This window comes from Scyliorhinus torazame, chromosome 15 (genome assembly GCF_047496885.1).
Source record: "Scyliorhinus torazame isolate Kashiwa2021f chromosome 15, sScyTor2.1, whole genome shotgun sequence".
NCBI classification, from domain to species: Eukaryota; Metazoa; Chordata; class Chondrichthyes; order Carcharhiniformes; family Scyliorhinidae; genus Scyliorhinus; species Scyliorhinus torazame.
The window spans coordinates 49,665,759-49,689,328 of NC_092721.1; the positions used below are offsets into that span (position 1 = coordinate 49,665,759).

General features: G+C 50.1%; 1 protein-coding gene and 1 long non-coding RNA gene across 3 annotated transcripts in view; one reads left to right on the forward strand and one right to left on the reverse strand.

Moving 5' to 3' along the window:
- Window positions 1–23,570, forward strand: part of gpc6a (glypican 6a) — a 1,492,324-nt gene that overhangs the window by 761,548 nt on the left and 707,206 nt on the right. The window contains exon 3 of the mRNA XM_072476229.1: window positions 19,653–20,044. Within this exon, the coding sequence (XP_072332330.1) occupies window positions 19,653–20,044 (392 nt within the window). The remainder of the gene's footprint in view (window positions 1–19,652; window positions 20,045–23,570) is intronic.
- The window catches only part of LOC140391586 (uncharacterized), a 208,802-nt gene that overhangs the window by 150,537 nt on the left and 34,695 nt on the right, over window positions 1–23,570 (reverse strand). The window lies entirely within an intron of this gene.

Consider the following 23,570-nt stretch of genomic DNA (forward strand, 5'->3'; position numbering starts at 1 on the left):
GTGAGGCAGCAGGGCTAACCCACTGCGCCACCGTGCTGCCCTATCTGGGGAGAATTGTGGAGATCTTGCAGAAAATGTCTGTTCACAAACCAATTCAATCAATAGGTTCAAGGCACAAAACATAAGAATAAGGGAAGACTGCAAAACAGAACTAAGTCCATAGATTACTGCTTTGACAGCATTAAACGTTAATTCATCAAATCTCTACCATACAGAAGGAGGCCATTCGGCCCATTGTGTCTGCATCGATCCTCTGCAAGAACATCCCACATAGGTGCCCCCCCACTCCAACCACATTACCCCACCTAACGGGCGAGATTCTCCACTCCCGCGCCGGATGGGAGAATCGCCTGGGCCGCCAAAATTTCCCGTGACGCCGGTCCGATGCCCTCCCGCGATTCTCCCAAGCGCCGGGAGCGGCCCGGTTGAGTTCCGCAGGCCGGAGAATCGCCGGAGACACCCAAAATGGCGATTCTCCGGCACCCCTGCTATTCTCAGGCCCGGATGGGCTGAGCGGCCAGGCCAAAACAGCGGGTTCCCCCCCGGCGCCGTCCACACCTGGTCGCTGCCGTTGTGAACGGTGCGTGAACCCTGGGGGGGGGCGGCCTGCGGGGGGAGGGGGGGGGCGAGGGGGGATCCTGCACCGGGGGGTACCTCAAATGTGGGGTGGCCCGCGATCGGTGCCCACCGACCGTTAGGCCGTCCTCTCTGAAGGAGGACCTCCTTTCCGCGGCCCCGCAAGATCCGTCCTCCATCTTCTTGCGGGGCGGACTTAGGGAGGACGGCAACTGCGCATGCGCGGGATGACGCCAGGTATGCGGCGCCGGCCGCGTCATCTATGCAGCGCCGCCTTTACGCGGGCGACAAGGCCTGGCGCGTGTAGATGACGCGGCCCCGATCCTAGCCCATTGTCAGGGCCTGAATCGGTCGGGATCGGGGCCGTTTCGCGCCGTCGTGAACCTCGACGGCGTTCACGACGGCGCGGCCACTTCGGCGTGGGAGTGGAGAATCCCGCCCAACGTTTTGGACACTAAGGGCCAAATTAGCATGGCCAGTCTACCTAAGCCGCACATCATTGGACTATTAAATTATGATTGTTAAACTATTATTGGACTATTAATTATTATCTTTGGACTCATTAAACATTCTATCCATCTGAAATAGAGCTTATTTAAAATTAAAGGCTAAAAGGAAATTGTAGAATATGTACCAGAAATAGGGTAAAAGCTGATCACAAAAGGTATGAGGCATAAGTAAAATTGTGCAGCTTTCAGCGATTACTTAGACATTTAAAAGCTTTGGGTCTGGGGTATATTTCTCTGTAACCTTTTAAAAATAATTTTTTTTTTCCATTTAAGGGGAATTTAGCATGGCTAATCCACCTGCCCTGCACATCTTTTTGGGTTGTGGGGATGAGACCCACGCAGAGACGGGGAGAATGTGCAAACTCCACACGGGCAATAACCCGGGGCCGGGATCGAACCTGAGTCCTCGGCACTGTGAGGCAGCAGTGCTAACCACTGTGCTGCACTTGCATATTTTAACTTAGCAATAACTTAAGCATGTGTAGAAAGCACAGATGCCATTTTCTCAATGCGATGCTGTGATCCAGCATCTCCAGCATGAATGGAGTTCACAGAAAGGTGATACGGTCTATCTTGGGGACTTACTGGGCTGCAGTCTCTGAGAATCTCATAACATTCCCTGTTGATGCCACCCTCCCCTACAATCATGAATTCAACTTTATACGTACTATTTTTGCTTAGGTTTTTGGGCAGAGAAAAGTCTTACGCTCAATCAATCTGAGTCACAGGAGGAACGTATCTTTCTTTGCATTACAATCTTGAAGACAGCACCACGAGACAATTCATGATAGGACTTTGGTTAAATCTCCAACCATATTGACAAACCAAATTCAAAATCACGGTCACAGGCATACAGAGCAGGGACGTGACTCTGTGCTAGGGAAAGGAAGTATGAAAGGCCACTTAAATGAGAAAATAGGTCCTCCAAATAGCTTGCTTGAGGTGGGTGGAAACTTCCTCCTTTTTTCTTTCAATAACATTAAAGTCTGAAAGCATTGGGTAATATTTAGCTTTATTGATTTGAAATGACCTTGTATTCCGCACCATTGATCACATAGAAGTAATCCTATCACAGCACTGAAGCCAAACGATGAGTTAATAAAAGATGAGAATAATGAACGTATCATTTTCACATAACACATGGTGATATGACCACGATTTAGCCAACAATTGCCACCAATAAGAGTTTTCATGCTTAGGAGAGAATCCATTGCATACGTGCTTACAGACATCCAGAACATTCCCAACCAATAGCAGTTCCATTTAAAATATTTGGGAAGGCATCCAGTAGCATCTTTACTTTCTAAATGTTTAAAACAATATTGTGTAAGTTTAAAAATACACAAGGATGGACTTCCGGTGGCGGCTATGAAGGAGTAAGTCGCACATTTGGTGACTCCCGCTCTGGTCGGACTTTTGGACCTTTTCCCCCGATTTTGTACCGGAAACATTGATGACAGAGGCAATTGTGAACTAAATTCCCACATCAGTGCATGGAAAGGAGGACTAGAAGTGCTCGCAAGGGCAGAAACAGAAGGACAGAGAACACTTGGGCTGAAGCTGCACCGGGAGGAAGCATGGCAGAGGACCGGACCTCTGGCTTGTTGACCCAACGGTCAACGGAGCAGCTGATACAAGTGATCCAGGAGGGCTTCGCCAAGCAGAAGCAGGACTGCTTGGACCCGATCAAAGAGGCAATTTCGCGGCTGGAACTTAGATTGGATGCCCAAGATTGGGCGATCCAGAAAGTAGAGAAGGCGCTGGCTGACCAGGAGGAACATCAAACTGCGGTGGAGTTGGAGGTGGGTATGGTAAGAGACCAGCAGAAAAGGCTCCTGGAGAAGGTGGAGGACCGAGAGAATAGGTCCCGTCGGCAGAGCTTGAGGATCGTTGGGTTCCCGGAGGGGTCCGAAGGAGCGGACGCTGGGGCATACATAGCGGCCATGTTCGAGAAGCTGCTGGGGGATGGGACGTTCCCCCGACCCTTGGAGGTGGACAGGGTTCACAGAGCGCTTGCGAGGAAGCCGCAAATGGGAAACCCTCCGAGGGCAATGGTGGTGAGATTCCACAGATACCTGGATAAGGAACGCGTTTTACAGTGGGCCAAGCAGACACCGAGCTGCAAATGGGACAAGAGTATCCTGCGGATCTATCAAGACCTGAGTGCGGAGGTGGCCAGGAGAAGAGTGGGGTTTAACCAGATCAGGTCGACCCTTTTCAAGAAAAAGGTGAAGTTCGGACTGTTGTATCCAACCTGCCTCTGGGCCACACACGAGGAGCAACATTTCTATTTCGTATCGCCTGAGGAAGCGCTGGACTTCGCGAAAAGGAAAGGACTGGTGTCGGACTGAGAACTTTGAACTTTGAATTTTGCTGTCGTGTTTATGGGGTTTTTTTTCAAAACGTTTCTTGTTCCTTGCTTTTTCGGACGTTATTTGTTATGCCTGCTGCATGGATTTGGGGCCAGCTGCAGAGCTGAGTAAGGTAAAGTTAGTATTTGCACTGTTGGGGGAAGGAGGTGTGTTTGGTCAGATGCTGGATCTTTCGCTTGATCCTTTTAAAAAAAATTATGTGTTAAACTTGTTTTTAAAAAAATCTCTGTCGGGCAATTGTGTTGGAATTTATTTAAGATTTAAAACCAGCAGGAGGCTTCTAGCGTCCCGGATGGCTTCATCTGCAGAAAGTGCACCCAACTGGAGCTCCTCACAGACCGCATGGTTCGGTTGGAGCAGCAATTGGATGCACTTAGGAGCATGCAGGTGGCGGAAAGCGTCATAGATTGCAGTTATATAAATGTGGTCACACCCAAGGTGCAGACAGAGAAATGGGTGACCGCCAGAAAGGGCAGGCAGTCAGTGCAGGAATCCCCTGTGGTTGTCCCCCTCTCAAACCCCTCAGGCTATCCCCCCCGACAGTATCCAATCAGGGGAAAACAGCAGCAGCCAGAGCAGTGGCACCACGGCTGGCTCTGATGTTCAGAAGGGAGGGTCAAAGCGCAGAAGAGCAATAGTAATCGGGGACTCTATAGTCAGGGGCACAGATAGGCGCTTCTGTGGACGTGAAAGAGACTCCAGGATGGTATGTTGCCTCCCTGGTGCCAGGGTCCAGGATGTCTCCAAACGGGTAGAGGGCATCCTGAGGGGGGAGGACAAACAGGCAGAGGTCGTTGTACATATTGGTACTAACGACATAGGCAGGAAGGGGCATGAGGTCCTGCAGCAGGAGTTCAGGGAGCTAGGCAGAAAGTTAAAAGACAGGATCTCTAGGGTTGTAAGCTCGGGATTACTCCCTGTGCCACGTGCCAGTGAGGCTAGAAATAGGAAGATAGGGCAGCTAAACACGTGGCTAAACAGATGGTATAGGAGGGAGGGTTTCCGTTATCTGGACCACTGGAAGCTCTTCCGGGGCAGGTGTGACCTATCTAAGAAGGACGGGTTGCATCTAAACTGGAGAGGCATAAATATCCTGGCCACGAGGTTTGCTAGTGTCGCACGGGAGGGTTTAAACTAGTAGGGCAGGGGGGTGGGCACGGGAGCAATAGGTCAGAAGGTGAGAGCATTGAGGGAGAACTAGGGAATAGGGACAGTGTGGCTCTGAGGGAGAGCAGACAGGGAGAAGTTGCTGAACACAGCGGGTCTGGTGGCCTGAAGTGCATATGTTTTAATGCAAGAAGTATTACGGGTAAGGCAGATGAACTTAGTACTTGGAACTATGATGTTGTTGCCATTACAGAGACCTGGTTGAGGGAAAGGCAGGATTGGCAGCTAAATGTTCCAGGATTTAGATGTTTCAGGCGGGATAGAGGGGGATGTAAAAGGGGTGGCGGAGGTGCGCTACTGGTTAGGGAGGATATCACAGCTGTACTACGGGAGGATACCTCAGAGGGCAGTGAGGCTATATGGGTAGAGATCAGGAATAAGAAGGGTGCAGTCACAATGCTGGGGGTTTACTACAGGCCTCCCAACAGCCAGTGGGAGATGGAGGAGCAGATAGGTAGACAGATTTTGGAAAAGAGTAAAAACAACAGGGTTGTGGTGATGGGAGACTTCAACTTCCCCAATATTGACTGGGACTCACTTTGTGCCAGGGGCTGAGACGGGGCGGAGTTTGTAAGGAGCATCCAGGAGGGCTTCTTAAAACAATATGTAGACTGTCCAACTAGGGAAGGGGCGGTACTGGACCTGGTATTGGAGAATGAGCCCGGCCAGGTGGTAGAAGTTTCAGTAGGGGAGCATTTCGGGAACAGTGACCACAATTCAGTAAGTTTTAAAGTGCTGGTGGACAAGGATAAGAGTGGTCCTAGGATGAATGTGCTAAATTGGGGGAAGGCTAATTATACCAATATTAGGCGGGAACTGAAGAACCTAGATTGGGGGCAGATGTTTGAGGGCAAATCAACATCTGACATGTGGGAGGCTTTCAAGTGTCAGTTGAAAGGAATTCAGGACCGGCATGTTCCTGTGAGGAAGAAGGATAAATACGGCAATTTTCGGGAACCTTGGATAACGAGAGATAGGTAGGCCTCGTCAAAAAGAAAAAGGAGGCATTTGTCAGGGCTAAAAGGCTGGGAACAGACGAAGCCTGTGTGGAATATAAGGAAAGTAGGAAGGAACTTAAGCAAGGAGTCAGGAGGGCTAGAAGGGGCCACGAAAAGTCATTGGCAAATAGGGTTAAGGAAAATCCCAAGGCTTTTTACACGTACATAAAAAGCAAGAGGGTAGCCAGGGAAAGGGTTGGCCCACTGAAGGATAGGCAAGGGAATCTATGTTTGGAGCCAGAGGAAATGGGCGAGGTACTAAATGAATACTTTGCATCAGTATTCACCAAAGAGAAGGAATTGGTAGATGTTGAGTCTGGAAAAGGGTGTATAGATAGCCTGGGTCACATTGAGATCCAAAAAGACGAGGTGTTGGGTGTCTTAAAAAATATTAAGGTAGATAAGTCCCCAGGGCCTTATGGGATCTACCCCAGAATACTGAAGGAGGCTGGAGAGGAAATTGCTGAGGCCTTGACAGAAATCTTTGGATCCTCACTGTCTTCAGGTGATGTCCCGGAGGACTGGAGAATAGCCAGTGTTGTTCCTCTGTTTAAGAAGGGTAGCAAGGATAATCCAGGGAACTACAGGCCGGTGAGCCTTACTTCAGTGGGAGGGAAATTACTGGAGAGAATTCTTCGTGACAGGATCTACTCCCATTTGGAAGGAAATGGACGTATTAGTGAAAGGCAGCATGGTTTTGTGAAGGAGAGGTCATGTCTCACTAACTTGATAGAGTTTTTCGAGGAGGTCACAAAGAAGATTGATGCAGGTAGGGCAGTGGATGTTGTCTATATGGACTTCAGTAAGGCCTTTGACTAGGTCCCTCATGGTAGACTAGTACAAAAGGTGAAGTCACACGGGATCAGGGGTGAGCTGGCAAGGTGGATACAGAACTGGCTAGGTCATAGAAGGCAGGGGGTAGCAATGGAGGGATGCTTTTCTAATTGGAGGGCTGTGACCAGTGGTGTTCCACAGGGATTAGTGCTGGGACCTTTGCTGTTTGTAGTATATATAAATAATTTGGAGGAAAATGTAACTGGTCTGATTCGTAAGTTTGCAGACGACACAAAGGTTGGTGGAATTGCGGATAGCGATGAGGACTGTCAGAGGATACAGCAGGATTTAGATTGTTTGGAGACTTGGGCGGAGAGATGGCAGATGGAGTTTAATCCGGGCAAATGTGAGGTGATGCATTTTGGAAGGTCTAATGCAGGTAGGGAATATACAGTGAATGGTAGAACCCTCAAGAGTATTGAAAGTCAGAGAGATCTAGGAGTACAGGTCCACAGGTCACTGGAAGGGGCAACACAGGTGGAGAAGGTAGTCAAGAAGGCATACGGCATGCTTGCCTTCATTCGCCGGAGCATTGAATATAAGAATTGGCAAGTCATGTTGCAGCTGTATAGAACCTTAGTTAGGCCACACTCGGAGTATAGTGTTCAATTCTGGTCGCCGCACTACCAGAAGGATGTGGAGGCTTTAGAGAGGGTGCAGAAGAGATTTACCAGAATGTTGCCTGGTATGGAGGGCATTAGCTATGAGGAGCGGTTGAATAAACTCAGTTTGTTCTCACTGGAACGACAGAGGTTGAGGGGCGACCTGATAGAGGTCTACAAAATTATGAGGGGCATAGACAGAGTGGATAGTCAGAGGCTTTTCCCCAGGGTAGAGGGGTCAATTACTAGGGGGCATAGGTTTAAGGTAAATGGGGCAAGGTTTAGAGTAAATGTACGAGGCAAGTTTTTTACACAGAGGGTAGTGGGTGCCTGGAACCCGCGACCGGAGGAGGTAGTGGAAGCAGGGACGATAGTGACATTTAAGGGGCATCTTGACAAATACATGAATATGATGGGAATAGAGGGCTACGGATCCAGGAAGTGTAGAAGATTGTAGTTTAGTCGGGCAGCATGGTCGGCACAGGCTTGGAGGGCCGAAGGGCCTGTTCCTGTGCTGTACATTTCTTTGTTCTTTGAATTGTTTTTCATTTGAATATGTATGTATGAGTGGGGGGGGGGGGGAGGGGGGGAACAATAGGTGGGAGATTGTCTGGCACCAGGGGCGATGGCCACCAAGCTAGCTGGGTAGGCTAGCTTACGGAAGAATAGTGGGGGGCGGGGGGGGTGGGTGGATGGAACATAGAGTCTCACTTTACGCAGATGAGCTGCTCCTGAATGTATCGGACCCAGCAGGGGGATGGAAGAAATCATGAGGATTCTGGGGGAATTTGGCTGGTTTTCGGGCTACAAACTAAATATGGGGAAAAGTGAGATGTTTGCGATCCAGGCAAGGGGACAGGAGAGACGATTGAGGGACCTGCCGTTTAGAGTGGTAGGAGGAAGTTTTAGGTATCTCGGCATCCAAGTGGCACAAACTTAATCTGGCCCGTTTGGTGGACCAAATCATAGAATCATAGAATTTACAGTGCAGAAGGAGGCCATTCGGCCCAGCGAATCTGCACCGGCTCTTGGAAAGAGCATCCTACCCAAGGTCAACACCTCCACCCTATCCCCATAACCCAGTAACCCCACCCAACACTAGGGGCAATTTTGGACACTAAGGGCAATTTATCATGGCCACTCCACCTAACCTGCACATCGTCGGACTGTGGGAGGAAACCGGAGCACCCGGAGTAAACCCAGTCACACACGGGGAGGATGTGCAGACTCCGCACAGACAGTGACCCAAGCCGGAATCGAACCTGGGACCCTGGAGCTGTGAAGCAATTGTGCTATCCACAGTGCGACCATGCTGTTGAAGGATGATTTTCGGAGGTGGGACGCGCTCCCGTTGTCACTAGCTGGGATGGTCCAGACGGTGAAGATGACGGTCCTTCCGAGATTCGTTTGTGTTCCTGTGTGTCCCCATCTTTATTCCAGGGTCATTTTATAAACGGATTAACAAAGTTATCACGGGCTTTGTATGGGCGAGTAAAAAAAGGGACGATTAAGCGGCGCCGGGGAGAGGGCGGGCTGGCACTGCCAAACTTCAGTAACTATTACTGGGCGGCGAATATAGCCATGATCAGGAAGTGGGTGGTGGGGGTAGGGTCGGCATCGGAGCGTATGGAGGCAGCATCATGTAAGGGCACCAGTTTGGCGGAGGGTTGATAACGGCGCCTCTGCCGTTCCCGCCGGCACGGTACTCCGCCAGCCCTGTGGTGGTGGCAGCCCTGAGAGTCTGGGGGCAATGGAGGAAGCATGTGGGAGCTGAGGGAGCATCGGTCTGGTCTCCAATCTGTAATAACCATCGCTTTGGCCCGGGAAGGATGGACGGGGGGTTTTGGAGATGGCAGAAGGCAGGAATTGAGAGGATGGGGGATATGGTTACAGAAGGGAGCTTTCCTAGCTTGAGGGAGCTGGCGGAGAAGTTTGGATTAGCGAGGGGTAACTAATTTGGGTATCTGCAGGTGCGGGACTTCCTACGTAGACAGGTGTAAACATTCCCGCTCATACCACCAAGGGAGATTCAAGATTGTGTTGCTTCCAGAGTGTGGGTGGGAGAAAGGAAGGTCTCCGACATCTATAAGGAGCTCATAAGGGTCAGAGGACACGCAGACTGAGAATGTGAAGAGCAAGTGGGAGGAGGAGTTAGGAGGAGCGATAGAGGATGGTCTCTGGGCAGAGGCGTTGAGTAGAGTCAATGCGTCCACAACATGCGCCAGGCTCAGCTTGATACAGTTTAAGGTTTTTCACCGGGCTCACATGACAGTGGTCCGGGTGAGCAGGTTCTTTGGGGTAGAAGACAGGTGTGCAAGGTGTGCGGGGGGAGGCCAGCGAACCACATTACCACATGTTCAAAAGGGGATTCTGGCAGGGGTTTGCAGATGTCTTGTCCACAGTATTAAATACAAGGCATTGAGTCCTGAGGTGGCGATTTTCGCGGTGTCGGGAGGTCCGGGAATCCAGGAGGAAAAAGAGGCAGACGTTCTGGCCTTTGCTTCCCTGGTAGCCCGGAGACGGATACTATTAGCTTGGAGGGACTCAAAGCCCCCGAAGTCAGAGGCCTGGCTATCGGACATGGCCAGCTTTCTCTGCTTGGAGAAAATCAAGTTCGCCTTGAGAAGGTCACTGTTAGGGTTCACCCGGAGGTGGCAACCATTTGTCCACTTCTTTGCAGAAAATTAAACGTCAGCAGAAGGTGGGGGGGATTAGTTTAGATTAGAGTAGGGGGTTAATAAAGGTGGGACCTGTCAGGGAGGAAGCAGGCTTTTTGCACTATGTTTATAGACTTGTGTATGTTGTTTATTTTGTCGTAAAACCAAAAATACCTCAACAAAATGTTTATTTTTAAAACAGACACAAGGATCCAAGAAACACTTAAATGCATTTCAATCCCAGTCTCGCCCGGCAGAGAGGTTTTACCCCATGTGATGTGGACGTAAGCCATGCCAAGCTCCACTTCTTCAGTGCAAATGGTTCCATATCAGAGCAAACTAAATAGGCAACTTGCATTGATAGAGCCGGCTTCCAAACCTTGGGACAGCCCAACATGCTCGACAGTCGAAGATGTACACGACAGGCACGGCACAGGTGGGACTGCAAAAAAATTCCCATGATACCAGGAATGAGGAATTTTAGATACAAGGAAAGATTCGAGTAATTGGGCATGTGCTCCTTAGAGCAGAGAAGATTAGGAGGTGACCTTATTGAGGTGTTCAAAATTCTGAACAATTTTGACAGGTTAAAGAAGGGTATTCTGGGTAGGATTCTCACTGAGAATCCTGCGCGCCATACCGACGGCCTCAGGAGGTTGCCTGAGGCCCATCCCCCGCTGTTCAACCCCCGACTGGCCGAGTTCCCGATGGTGTCGGTCGCACATGCTATCATCCATCAGGAACTCGGCCTGGTAGCTGTGCACTCAGTCCAGCGCCGCCACAGTTGAAAATGAAATGAAAATGAAAATTGCTTATTGTCACAAGTAGGCTTCAATTAAGTTACTGTGAAAAGCCCCTAGTCGCCACATTCCGGCGCCTGTTCGGGGAGGTTGGTACGGGATGGCCGTACCAGCCCTGGTTGGGGGAGGGCCGATCCGCAGGCAGGGGGGTCTTTTTCAGGGGCTGGGGGCACTGTTGGGGGGTGGTCCGGTGAGCACGAGCCAGCCAAAGGTGGGATACTATTTTGCAGGCCGCCGCTGTGTGCATGCGCGCACGGACGTGGCAATTCTCCGGGCCATATCAGCAGCTGGAGCCGGCTGCTCTACGCTGCACGGCTGCTAGCCACCAGCCAAACGGAGGATCGCTAGCCGTTTTACTTTGAATTTCCAGTCGTAAAACGCCACTGTTCCCACGCTGGCACGCGGACATAGCCTCAGAATTGGAGAATCCAGCCCTCTGCTTTTCAATTTAACATTATCCTTGATCTCCTTTGTTAACAATGGATTTTGCCTCATTCTCATGGAATCCCTCTTTTGAATCCGTCAAACACCGGGATTCTCCGCAATTGGCGCGATGTCCGCTGACCGGCGCCAAAAACGGCGCGAATCAGTCCGGCATCGCGCCGCCCCAAAGGTGCGGAATTCTCCGCATCTTATGGGGCCGAGGCCTCACCTTGAGGGCCTAGGCCCGCGCCGGACTGATTTCCGCCCCACCGGCTGGCGGGAAAGGCCTTTAGTGCCCCACCAGCTGGCGCGGAAATGACTTGCCGTGCGACGCAGGCGCGGGAGCGGCCGCTCTCGGCATTCCCGCGCATGCGCAGTGGGGGGGGGGTCTCTTCCGCCTCCGCCATAGTGAAGACCATGGCGAAGGCGGAAGGAAAAGAGTGCCCCCACGGCATAGGCCCGCCCGCGGATCGGTGGGCCTCGATCGCGGGCCAGGCCACCGTGGGGGCACCACCCAGAGCCAGATCACCCCGCGCACCCCCCCAGGACCCCGGAGCCCGCCCGCGCCGCCTTGTCCCGCCGTTCGAAAGGTAGTTCAATCCACACCGGCTGGCGCGGGTTGACAGCGGCGGGACTTCGGCCCATCGCAGACCCGAGAATCGCCGGGGGTGGATCCGCCGACCGGCGCAATTTCCGCCGACCGGCGTGATTTCCGCCGCGCGGTGCGATTCCCGCTCCCGCCGAATCTCCGGTGGTGGAGAATCGCCGGGGGCTGGCGTGAATCCTGCCCCCGCCGGTTGCTGAATTCTCCACCACCGGATATTCGGCGGGGGGCGGGAATCGCGCCGCGCCGGTTGGCGGGCCCCCCCCTGCGATTCTCCGGGCCAGATGGGCCGAAGTCCCGCCGCTAAAACGCCTGTCCCGTCGGCGTAAATTAAACCACCTACCTTACCGGCGAGACAAGGCGGCGCGGGCGGGCTCCGGGGTCCTGGGGGGGGCCCCGGGGGGTACCCCCACGGTGGCCTGGCCCGCGCTCGGGGCCCACCGATCCGCGGGCGGGCCTGTGCTGTGGGGGCACTCTTTCCCTTCCGCCTTCGCCACGGTCTCCACCATGGCGGAGGCGGAAGAGACTCGCTCCACTGCGCATGCGCGGGAATGCCGTGAGCGGACGCTGACGCTCCCGCGCATGTGCCGCCCGGAGATGTCATTTCCGCGCCAGCTGGCGGGGCACCAAAGGCCTTTTCTGCCAGCAGGTTGGGGCTCGGCCCCCAAAGATGCGGAGCATTCCGCACCTTTGGGGCGGCGCGATGCCCGACTGATTTGCGCCATTTTGTGCGCCAATCGGCGGACATCGCGCCGATACCGGAGAATTTTGCCCCAGAAGTGATTAACCCCCATTCTCACATCTAGAGTTTCTTAATCCCTCTAATCATGTCACTCTGTCTTAGTGTATCCCCAACATCCGTAGTGGAGGCGGCCTGCTGTCTGCCATGTGCTATTGTCTGTGATGACCATGGTGGGCGTACTCTGGAGGGCCGAGTTCTGGGTGGCCTCGGTCTGCTTTCGGGTCCGGCCGTGTGGCAGTGCCACCCTCCCTGGCCTGTGGAGCTAGAGCAGATGCAGTCACAGGAAGAGGGGATTTCAATGGGTTTGACATTCCCAGAGACGCCTGTCTGGATGTCCCAGGGTGTGCAGCAGCTGATCCTCTTCCTGGCTGCTGGAGGGCCCCTGACTGTCTCCATGGGAGAGAGGGTCAGCTGCAATGAGCTCAAGAAGATCTGCCCCCCACTGGCATAGACTCTGGTGGATGCCAGAAAGGGTCTCTGCCATGGAACGCAGCTCCTGGAGCAGTGCAAGACAGAAGTCTTAGAGTCATAGAATTTATAGTGCAGAAGGAGACCATTTGACCCATCGAGTCCGCACTGGCCCTTCAAAAGAGCACCCTACTTAAGCCCATGCCTCCACCCTATCTCCATAACCTAACCTTTTGGACAAATTAGCATGTCCAATCCACCTAACCTGCACATCTTTGGACTGTGGGAGGAAACCGGAGTGGGAGGAAACCCATGCAGACACGGGGAGAAAGTGCAAACTCCACGCAGTCATCAGAGACCAGAACTGATTCCGGGTTCCTGGAACTGTGAGGCAGCAGTGCTAACCACTGTGTCACTGTGCCACCCACAGTCTTGGACCAAGGTCGCTACTGTGGCTGCTACCCTACCATTGTTGACCTTGATGTGTTGGCATGTTGACACTATTACCTCAAACTGAAGATGGACATGCTCCTCCATGGAGACTTGGAATCTGAGTTCCAGCAGACATTACTTCCTGATTTTCCTTACCTTGCCTTTGGAGCTCCAGTACCTGAGGCATGAACGAGTGTAGAGGCTCATCACCTAATAATAATCTTTATTGTCACAAATAGGCTTACATTAACAGTGCAATGAAGTTACTGTGAAAAGTCCCCAGTCGCCACATCCCGGCGCCTGTTCAGGTACACAGAGGGAGAATTCAGAATGTCCAATTCACCTAACAGCATATCTTTCAGGAGTTGTGGGAGGAAACCGGAGCATCTGGAGGAAACCCACGCAGACACGGGGAGAACGTGCAGACTCCGCACAGACAGTGAGCCAAGTGTGGTCGAACCTGGGACCCTGGAGCTGTAAAGCAACTGTGCTAACCACTGTGCTACCTTGCTGCCCCATCTGACTGGGACTCAGCAGAATCCTCTGGGTGCTAGAACCCTTGGGTTCCCCTGCCTTCGCCTTGTGTGAATGGGACGTTCTGATGTGCTCACCAGATTGTGACCCTGAGGTTACTCTGGAACTAATTCCCACCGAGGTGTCCGCCTCTGCAATGGAGGAGGGCATGGGTGAAAGCTGTGATGAATGTTCAATGCCGGAATTTTGGAATCCCTCTTCTGGGCTGCCTTTGGGACTGGAGTCGATGACCAGGCTCGTTGGTCTCTTTGACTGCTTCGCAGATGTGCCTGCAAAAGAAAGGCAAGGTGCATGGCAAGGGCCTCAGAAACATGAGACATCATTCACAGCATGTTAGTCTGATGGATGCTGAGGTGCTGAGTCCTCACTTGATGACCGCTGTCGATCTCACCATCAATACATAATGGTCCACTTCCTCTCCAGCCAGCTGAATGGCTCGGTCTTCAAAGTCTGTTCGGACCTTGAATTCAGCCATTCATCGACCAGTTTGGGACATTTCCCTTTTGTTATATGCCAACCTCCCCTGAATGAAACCAGATGGAGAGTAGGTCAGATGATAAGGACGCCTTGCATGTGTGTGCTGAGTGGGCCACGGACAGGATGAGGAGACATCACGCAGCGGAGATGGCGTTTTACATGGGAGAGTTAAGTGGTAATATCCCTTGACCTGACAGTGAGTGACCTGTTGATGTATGATGAGTTGAGATTTAGAGAAGAGTGAATTACCCTGGCAGAACGGAGGAGATCGTTCATCCTCTTTCAGAACTGAGTGGCTGTCCTCTTCTGCAGAGCGGTGACACTGACCATCGCTAGCACCACCTCCCATGCTGCATTGATCACCTTCGATGCAGGTCTTCGCCCAGAGCGTCGGTACAGTACATCACAGGAAGCCTCTACTGCACCCACCAGCTGATTGAGGGAGACATCAGCAAATTTTGGGGCCGTATGCTTCTTAACTTTGGTAGCCTTGACTTTACAGTGGCTTCCTTAGACTTGAAGTGTGCTGGTTGTGTGGAGGGCGACCTTTCGGTATGGCACCTGGACATTTGAAGTTGAGCTGACTATCAGGGTGGGCGAATCAAAGGCCTCTCGCCAGTGTGGAACCTGTGCCTGAAAATTGTTTTGACCAGCTGCTGCATTATGCTGCAGAAAATGCCACCATTGCCGTCGGCTGGTTAAACTGCCCAGAATCAAACTTTCCCGATTTCGAGGATGATTCCGCCCAGACATCTTTTTCTTGGTCATTCACCAACAGTAAACTGTCATTATTGACTGGATACGAACAGTAGGCTGGATTTTCACAGTCATTATTGACTGGCTAAGAACAGTCAGCTGGATTTTCACAGTCATTATTAACTGGATAAGAACAGTCAGCTGGATTTTCACAGTCATTATTGACTGGCTAAGAACAGTCAGCTGGATTTTCACAGTCATTATTAACTGGATAAGAACAGTCAGCTGGATTTTCACTTTCATTACTGACTGGATAAGAACAGTCAGCTGGATTTTCACTGTCATTATTGACTGGATAAGAACAGTCAGCTGGATTTTCACAGTCATTATTGACTGGATACGAACATCGGCTGGATTTTCACAGATCCATTCAGGCCGACTCTGAAGTCCTTTAAAAATATTGGGTGTTATCTAGATACAGACGTTCTGGCAGTTTCCAATATTGCTGGCAGAGGGAAGGTAGGCAAGCATGAATCATCGGACTGGAATATCAAACTCAACAGGACCATTTGAATTTAGACTCCATTTTTTGCTGTTCCATGGGCTTTAACCTGCAGTGTATAGGTTTTGACCTGAAGTTATTTAAATTCCCAGCCCTTTAAACAAGAAAGAAAATAGTTTGCAGCTGTTAGACTGGAAAATGAAATACCCATTGCTGGAGTTCATTGATTGACACATCATCCAGAACAGTGTCATAAAAATAAATTACCATCTGTTCCTGCAGTTTATTGTTAAACTTTATTGCTGACATTTCCCAAGGGTTGTTATTATGACTGAGTCCATTATACATACTTAGCTTTAAGAGTTTTCAAAGCTCCAAAACCACATGGAATCACAGCATCTTTACAGTGCAGAAAGAGGCCATTCAGCCCACTGAGTTTACACCGAACCTCCAAAACAGTACTCTCGGCCCACTCTCCCACCCTATTCTTGTAACTTCACCTCCACCTTTGGACACTCCAAGGGGCAATTTAGCATGGCCAATCTACCTAACCTGCACATCTTTGGACTGTGGGAGGAAGCCGGCGCACCCAGAGGAAACCCACGCACACACGGGGAGGATGAGGAAACTCCACACAGGCAGTGAAAATCATATTCATTACATAGTTATGTGGAAATAATTAAGCAGGATTGCAACTAGCTTTATTGAGACAGAAGGTAGTCCACATATCTTTGGACTGTGGGAGGAAACCCCCACAGACACGGGGAGAACGTGCATACTCTGCACAGACAGAGACCCAAGCTGGGAATTGAACCTGGGACCCTGGAGCTGAGAAGCAACTGTGCTAACCACTGCTACATGTCCTTCAAGGTATTTAAACCCTTTAAGTTGACAATCTTAAATTTGAGGTACCAGAGTACTGGAAAACAAAGCAAGTACTCTTTCATGGGACACGGAGATCACTGACAAGGTCAGCATTTGTTGTCTATACTTAATTATTTTCTTGAATACAATTAAGTGGTTGGCTAGGTTATTTCAGAGGAAAATTGCCGTGGATCTGGAGTCATATGTAGGCCAGCCGGAGTAAGTACTGTAGATTTCCTTCCCTAAAGTGCATCAGTGAACCAGTGTTATGATCGTCATCGCTGATGAAAACGTTTTAGTCCGTATTAATTTAATTAATTGAATTTAAATTCCCCAGTTTCTGTGATGGGTTTTGCATCCATTGTATTGATTTTACTGGCTGCTGGTTCTGGGAACAAAAGCTGGGGTTAGGGCGCAGGCAGTAAAATATCAAGGTGCCATGGAGAGGAGGCTCTGCAGCAGTGGCCTGCTGTTGGAGAAGATTCCCAACTGCAGGTCTGTGTTTACTGTACAGAGATGGACTGCAGATTTGTATATTAAAGACCCCTATTAGGTTTGCTGCCTGAGGAGCCCACAGAGACCTCACTGCAGCAGTGTGGGGAGGACATTATTACTGCAGCATCCATGGCCCCAAGAAAGGGGCCGCATCAGTGAAGCTATTCCCGCAGCCCAACTGGACCATCTGGAGGGTAGTTCCAAACTTGCAACTTATTCCTCCACCCTTGTGATCACCGAGCTGCCTCAGCAGTAGCTACTTCTCTTGGCGTTGAAGCTGAGGTTCAAGCCAAATCTGATAATGGCCAGCTAATAAATTCTTTCAAGGGAGGTAACCTTTTTCTTGACTGCTGGGCAGTAACCTGGCAGAGGATAGCTTCTCTAATGGGTGGACCATCTGGTTTGACACATAACCCCACTGTTGTAGTAAAGTTAAGAATTTACCCTTGAATCTCATATTCCAGAACAGACTCTGTAAGAATTTGCTATGAGCCATTTTCTAGCATTTGTAATAGAGTTGGTGCAATTTAAAATTTTAGTCTCATGTTCAATTGAATGTGAGGAATTTGAGGAAAAGTACTCTCTCGGCAAATATTGTATCAGTTCTATAAATGATTGTACTGTTATGTGGATTCCCTTTGTCACTAGTCCAGTCATGTTCCAATTAACTAAATATTTAAAATAATCTTAGCTCGTCTCGCTTATTTGGTGAATTGGAAAATTAAAGGAAACATTTTGGCAAAAGGAACAGAGTTTGATCCTGAAAACAACACATCAAGATGCTCCTGTAATGATGTCAACATTTATGTAAACTGATGGATGAGAATTTATAAGATCTGTCACAGCAACTTGCCATGCATTGTCTTTTGCAGTAAATGATCAGAAACAAATTAACAATTTTATTTGCATTGATTAATGCAAGGCCTGTACAATTTTACCATCCATGGACTTTCTGTGCTCTTATTCGTGTCTTCTCGGTACATTTGTCCTTGTTTTATCTGATCTGGATGCACCCTGCTGTTGTAGCGTCTTATTCAAATATACAAAATACCATCAGTAAACCCATCCAGATGGGCCTCCACACTGATGGTTTTGCTGGTGGGGTCTCCCCCCCCCCCCCCCTCCCCCCCCGGTCGATTCTCAGGACCCCGTTCAAATGAGCGTTAAGTGAGGGGTCTTCTCTCACTCAGGAGGAAGTCCAGCCTTAGGGAGCAGCCGAGCAATCTGCTTGGGCTTCCCATCCGAGGCCTTGCCTGCCCCAGTATAAAATTGCTATGTGGTTAGTCAGGGCGGGCAGCAATCTGGAGGCAATGCCACCCCTTCAATTTCACGCTCTCCCTGTTAATAAACCAGCAGATAGAGGAGCGTAAAATTCTAACCATGTCCTGATCACCAGCACCTACTTCCATTTAAACATCTTAAATGGAAACTAATAGGGCCAGTGGATGTTGTAATGATGAATAATTTGGTATCATAGAACATAGAACATAGAACGATACAGCGCAGTACAGGCCCTTCGGCCCACGATGTTGCACCGAAACAAAAGCCATCTAACCTACACTATGCCATTATCATCCATATGCTTATCCAATAAACTTTTAAATGCCCTCAATGTTGGCGAGTTCACTACTGTTGCAGGTAGGGCATTCCACGGCCTCACCACTCTTTGCGTAAAGAACCTACCTCTGACCTCTGTCCCATATCTATTACCCCTCAGTTTAAAGCTATGTCCCCTCGTGCTAGCCATTTCCATCCGCGGGAGAAGACTCTCACTGTCCACCCTATCTAACCCCCTGATCATTTTGTATGCCTCTATTAAGTCTCCTCTTAACCTTCTTCTCTCTAACGAAAACAACCTCAAGTCCATCAGCCTTTCCTCATAAGATTTTCCCTCCATACCAGGCAACATCCTGGTAAATCTCCTCTGCACCCGCTCCAAAGCTTCCACGTCCTTTCTATAATGCGGTGACCAGAACTGTACGCAATTACATTCTAGACTGCAACCACATCCTGCTTCACAGCAAATGACAAAAAAACTCCAAAAATAATTCATACCAGGAATATTTTTTAATATTTAAATGTTACCATTCACAAGTCAAGCATGTATATTGTAAAAATAAATACTTTGGTCATGTGTTAAATATGATATTGAATGAAACTAACATTTCTCGGTTGGTGTCCATGGGGTTTGCTCTTGTATTTATTAATAGATTCAAATATCTTCTCATGTAGTATCCCATCGATTGGATTTTCCATTTCAGCGGCTAAGTGCCAGCTCGAACGGAGAATTTGCGGAGGTTAATGATGAAAAAATCGGCGCCGACCCCTCGCCGATATTGGAACCAATGAGGGGCTAGCAGCGGCGCCGGGTGAAACTCCCATCTCTCACGCCAAAACCGACCAGAGAATGGCTGGGTCCATGGTCGCGCATGCGCACGGCTGACGACTTGCAGCGGTCGCGCCTTACAACAAGGTGCCGGCCGTCCGCAGACCCGACCTGCCATCCACAACCCCACACCCCACACCCGGCCACCCCCCACCAGTCCCCCCAGCCCGCTCGGAGCCCCCCAGGCCAGCGGATCCTCGCCGAGTGTGGTGACGCTGGACACAGTCCGCAGCCACCATGCTGGGTTCCCACACAGCTGAGACGACATGGAGTATCACGGGAGGACCGGCCGTTGATGCGGCAATGCCATTGCAACGGCGCGTGACGTGTTGACGCCATTTCCGAGGGGGCGGAGCATGGCTGACCGGTGTCAAACCGCCACCAGCCCCGATTTGGGCATCGGAGTCGATTCTCCGCCCGATCGCCGGTTACAATATCGTGATCGGGGAATGGAGAAACCAGCCCCATATGTATGAGCATGTTTGATTGCTCCATTGTTGATATTTGATTGGGACTGACAAATCTTTTCATGACTTTAACGTTATTCCTCAAAATCTGTTTTTAATTCTTGCAGAATTCTTCCGAGAACTGTTGGAAAATTCTAAGAAGTCTTTGAATGGCATGTTTATACGGACATACGGCCAATTGTACAGGCAGAATTCGGAAGTGTTCCGGGATCTCTTCACAGAGCTAAAGCGATACTACACAGGTGGCAATGTAAACCTGGAAGAGACGCTCAATGATTTCTGGGCCCGTTTACTGGAACGTATTTTCCAGCTGATAAACCCGCAGTACCATTTCACGGAGGACTACCTCGAATGCATCAGCAAATACACCGACCAACTCAAACCATTTGGAGACGTGCCTCGAAAGGTGAAGGTGCAGGTGACAAGGGCTTTTGTTGCAGCTCGGGCCTTTGTTCAAGGCTTGACTGTTGGCAGGGAGGTTGCCAATCGAGTATCAAAGGTAAGTGAGGAATTCTTCCAGTTTGTGTATTGCAAATGGATTCACGAAGCATAAACATTAGCTCCAGATTGACTGGCACCATGATATAGCAGTATTTATGTAGAGACTTGCCAGTCAGCTATTTAGAAGGGTGTCGATTTACGCAGAACTACATCGAATTACAAAGAATATACAACAAGAAACAGGCCAGTTGCCCTGAACAGTCAATGCAAGCATTTGTGCTTCACACCATTCTTCATCTAACTATATTGGCATAATCCACTATTCCCTTCTCCCCACCATGCTCATCCAGTCTTCGCTTAAATGTATCTATACTATTTGCCACAATAAATCTCTGTGGTAGCAAGTTTTACATTCTCAGCCCGCTGAATTTTTTAGTGACGATCTTACATTCAGGGCCTACAGTTTTATCCTTTCCCATAAGTGGAAACACTACTCTGTCATAACCTTTCATGATTTTAAAGGCCATTTCGAACCCTCAGCTTTCACTTTTCAAGAGAAAGGAGATGTAAGGTGTTCATTATTTCATGAATATTATAACCTCATGCTTCAACCTTCCTTGTAAGTCTGTTTGCAACCTCTGCAATCCTCTTTCTTATTTGTGAATAGAAATGTGCACAATACTCCAAGTGTTCTCTAACCAAGGTTCAACAAATATTTAACAGACCTTCTCTACTTTTCCAATGCAATCTCTCAAGAAATAAACCCTAGTCCCTGATTCATTTGTCAATTTTGGCTTTATCACCCTGCATCGCAGCTTTTGAGAATTTTAATGGTTGTACCCCTCAGGATAGTCCAATCCCAGGTCAGCCTGGGATCTCTCTAGGGCCAGCTGGCAGGAAAGGAGGCTACTACACCCTTCGCTGCTCAGCATTCTGCAAAGACAAACCTGGCAGGCTGCTCGTGGGCACAGACCTTTCCTGAGGCCCATTAAATATGATCGTAGTGGGATCAGGCCTTTAAGTGGGCATTAATTGCCTACTTAAGGCCCTCAATTGGGCCAGGGGCTGGCAGCCCACCTGATAACTCCACCCTCCACTTGTAGAATCACAGTGCGGCAGGGAAGGTGGGCCTGCAGCAGGCAAGCGCTGAGTATCCTATTTTACTGCTCCACAAACCTACTTTCCCGCACACAGGTGGCCAGTAAATCTGGCCTCTTGGGATTAAACATCTTGGGCTGGATTCTCCGTTTCAGCGGCTATGTGCTGACGCCAGCGGAGCATGTGTGGTCTTTTACGACCAAAATATCTGCATGAACCCCTCACCGATTCCGGCACCCTTGATGGGCTAGCAGCGGCGCGGGTGAAACTCCCGGCTGCCGCACCAAAAATGGCCGGGTCCCTGGCCACGCATGCGCACGGCTGACGATCTTCAGCGGTCACGGCATACAACGTGACGCCGGCCGTGTGCGGACCCGACCCGTCACCCCCAACTCCTTGTGCATATCAGTGTATTAATCTTTGAATGGCACCTTATTGAATGTTTTATGGAAATCCAAGTATATTACATGCATTGGCTCACTTTGATCTATCCTGCTGGTGACCTTCTCAAAAAATTCTAAATTGTCAAACATGATTTTCCTTTCATAAAACCTTGTGACTCTGTCTGATCAATATGATTTTTTAAGTAGATTGTTAATAATAATAATTTCTGCGTTTTCAGGATGACAGATGTCAGGTTAACTGGCCTGCACTTCTCTCCCCTTCCTATTTTGAATTGTGGTATTACATTTACCAATTTAATTGGCTGTAAAGTGCCTTGGGAAGTTCCAAGTTTGTGAAAGATGCCATAGAAATGAAAGCCTTTTGTTCATATTGTTTCTATTTTCTCCTTTCATACAAATTCCATTATTTTTCATATCACATCTTAGTGGTCTATAGTTCCCAGGACATGTTCCATCCCCATTCTTAATAGCAATAATATTAGCTATACTCGAATCCTGTGGCTCTACGCTACAATTATACAAATATAGCTACAAAATAGCTACAATTTTTAGGATATCATTAAAAAATGCATCGAAGCTGCAACACGGAGCATACAGTCCTGATCAGACTCATCCATCCTGTTCCGATATCCCTCACAGACATTAGATCAAGGGCTGGATCTTATGGCAGTCCGTGGCCCAGCTAAGAAATGGGAAGAATGGCAGCTCTGCTGTCATTTAACCGCCAATGGGTTATTTGTAGACTGGGAGATGGTTTCCCGTCACTTGGACAGAAAGTTTTGCCTCAGAGGACTGCTGACCAATTGAATGGCCAGCAGCCCTGTAGTCCCAGTGATGCAAAGGAGGTGGGTTGACCATTACTTTTTAAAAATAAATTTAGTGTACCCAATTAATTTTTTCCAATTAAGGGGCAATTTAGCATGGCCAATTCACCTACCCTGCACATCTTTGGGTTGTGGGGGCGAAACCCACGCAAACACGGGGAGAATGTCCAAATTCCATGATGCGCAATCTATTACTCTCGAGACAAGGTGAGTCATAACTAATAGGCTTTAATCTGCTAGAACTGTTTCCCAGCAGCTTCGATACAGAAACTGAAGGCTGCTGGGACGGCATCGGTTCTTATACTCCGCCTCTCAGGGCGGAGCTATGTACATCAGCCAATGGTAGACTCCTGGGTCTAGCCAATGGTCATCCACCTCTCAGGTACCGCAATACCTGGTATTACCACACTCCACACGGACAGTGACCCAGAGCCGGGATCGAACCTGGGACCTCAGCGCCGTGAGGCAGCAATGCTAACCACTATGCCACCGTGCTGCCCTGTGGGTTGACCATTACTGGGACTATAGACTATAGGCAGATATCGACACAGCAGCCAGTCACTAAGATGAGGGGGGGGGGGGGGGGGTTTCACCAGGGTCAGGTTGGCAGGCCCTGGCGAGGGAGGTGAAGGAGGCAAGGGTTTGAGCGGCCAGAAGTAGGAGAAAGAGGGCTGTGTGATTTTGCAGGTTGCCTCCGATGGGCAGAGGGAACCCACAAATGAGATTACATGCCTTTTTCCGATACCATTCCACGCAACTAATGCTGGCAGGTTACCTCCTTTGCGTGGGCCTCAACTGCCATGGATAAAATTGCAGTGGGAGCAGGATGAGGCCCTAAACTATCTATTAATTGGTCTTTCTCCCCCCCCCCCCACCCCGGCACATAGGGCGTCATTCTCCGACCCCCCGCCGGGTCGGAGAATGGCCGTTGGCCGCCGTGAATCCCGCCCCCGGCCCCGCCGAAGTCTCCGGTACCGGAGATTGGGCGGGGGCGGGAATCGGGCCGCGCCGGTTGGCGGGACCCCCCGCTGGATTCTCTGGCCCAGATGGGCCGAAGTCCCGCCCAGGAATTGCCTGTCCCGCCGGCGTAAATCAAACCTGGTATTTACCGGCGGGACCAGGCGGCGTGGGCGGGCTCCGGGGTCCTGGGGGGGGGGGGCGCGGTGCGATCTGACCCCGGGGGGTGCCCCCACGGTGGCCTGGTCCGCGATCGGGGCCCACCGATCCGCGGGCGGGCCTGTGCCGTGGGGGCACTCTT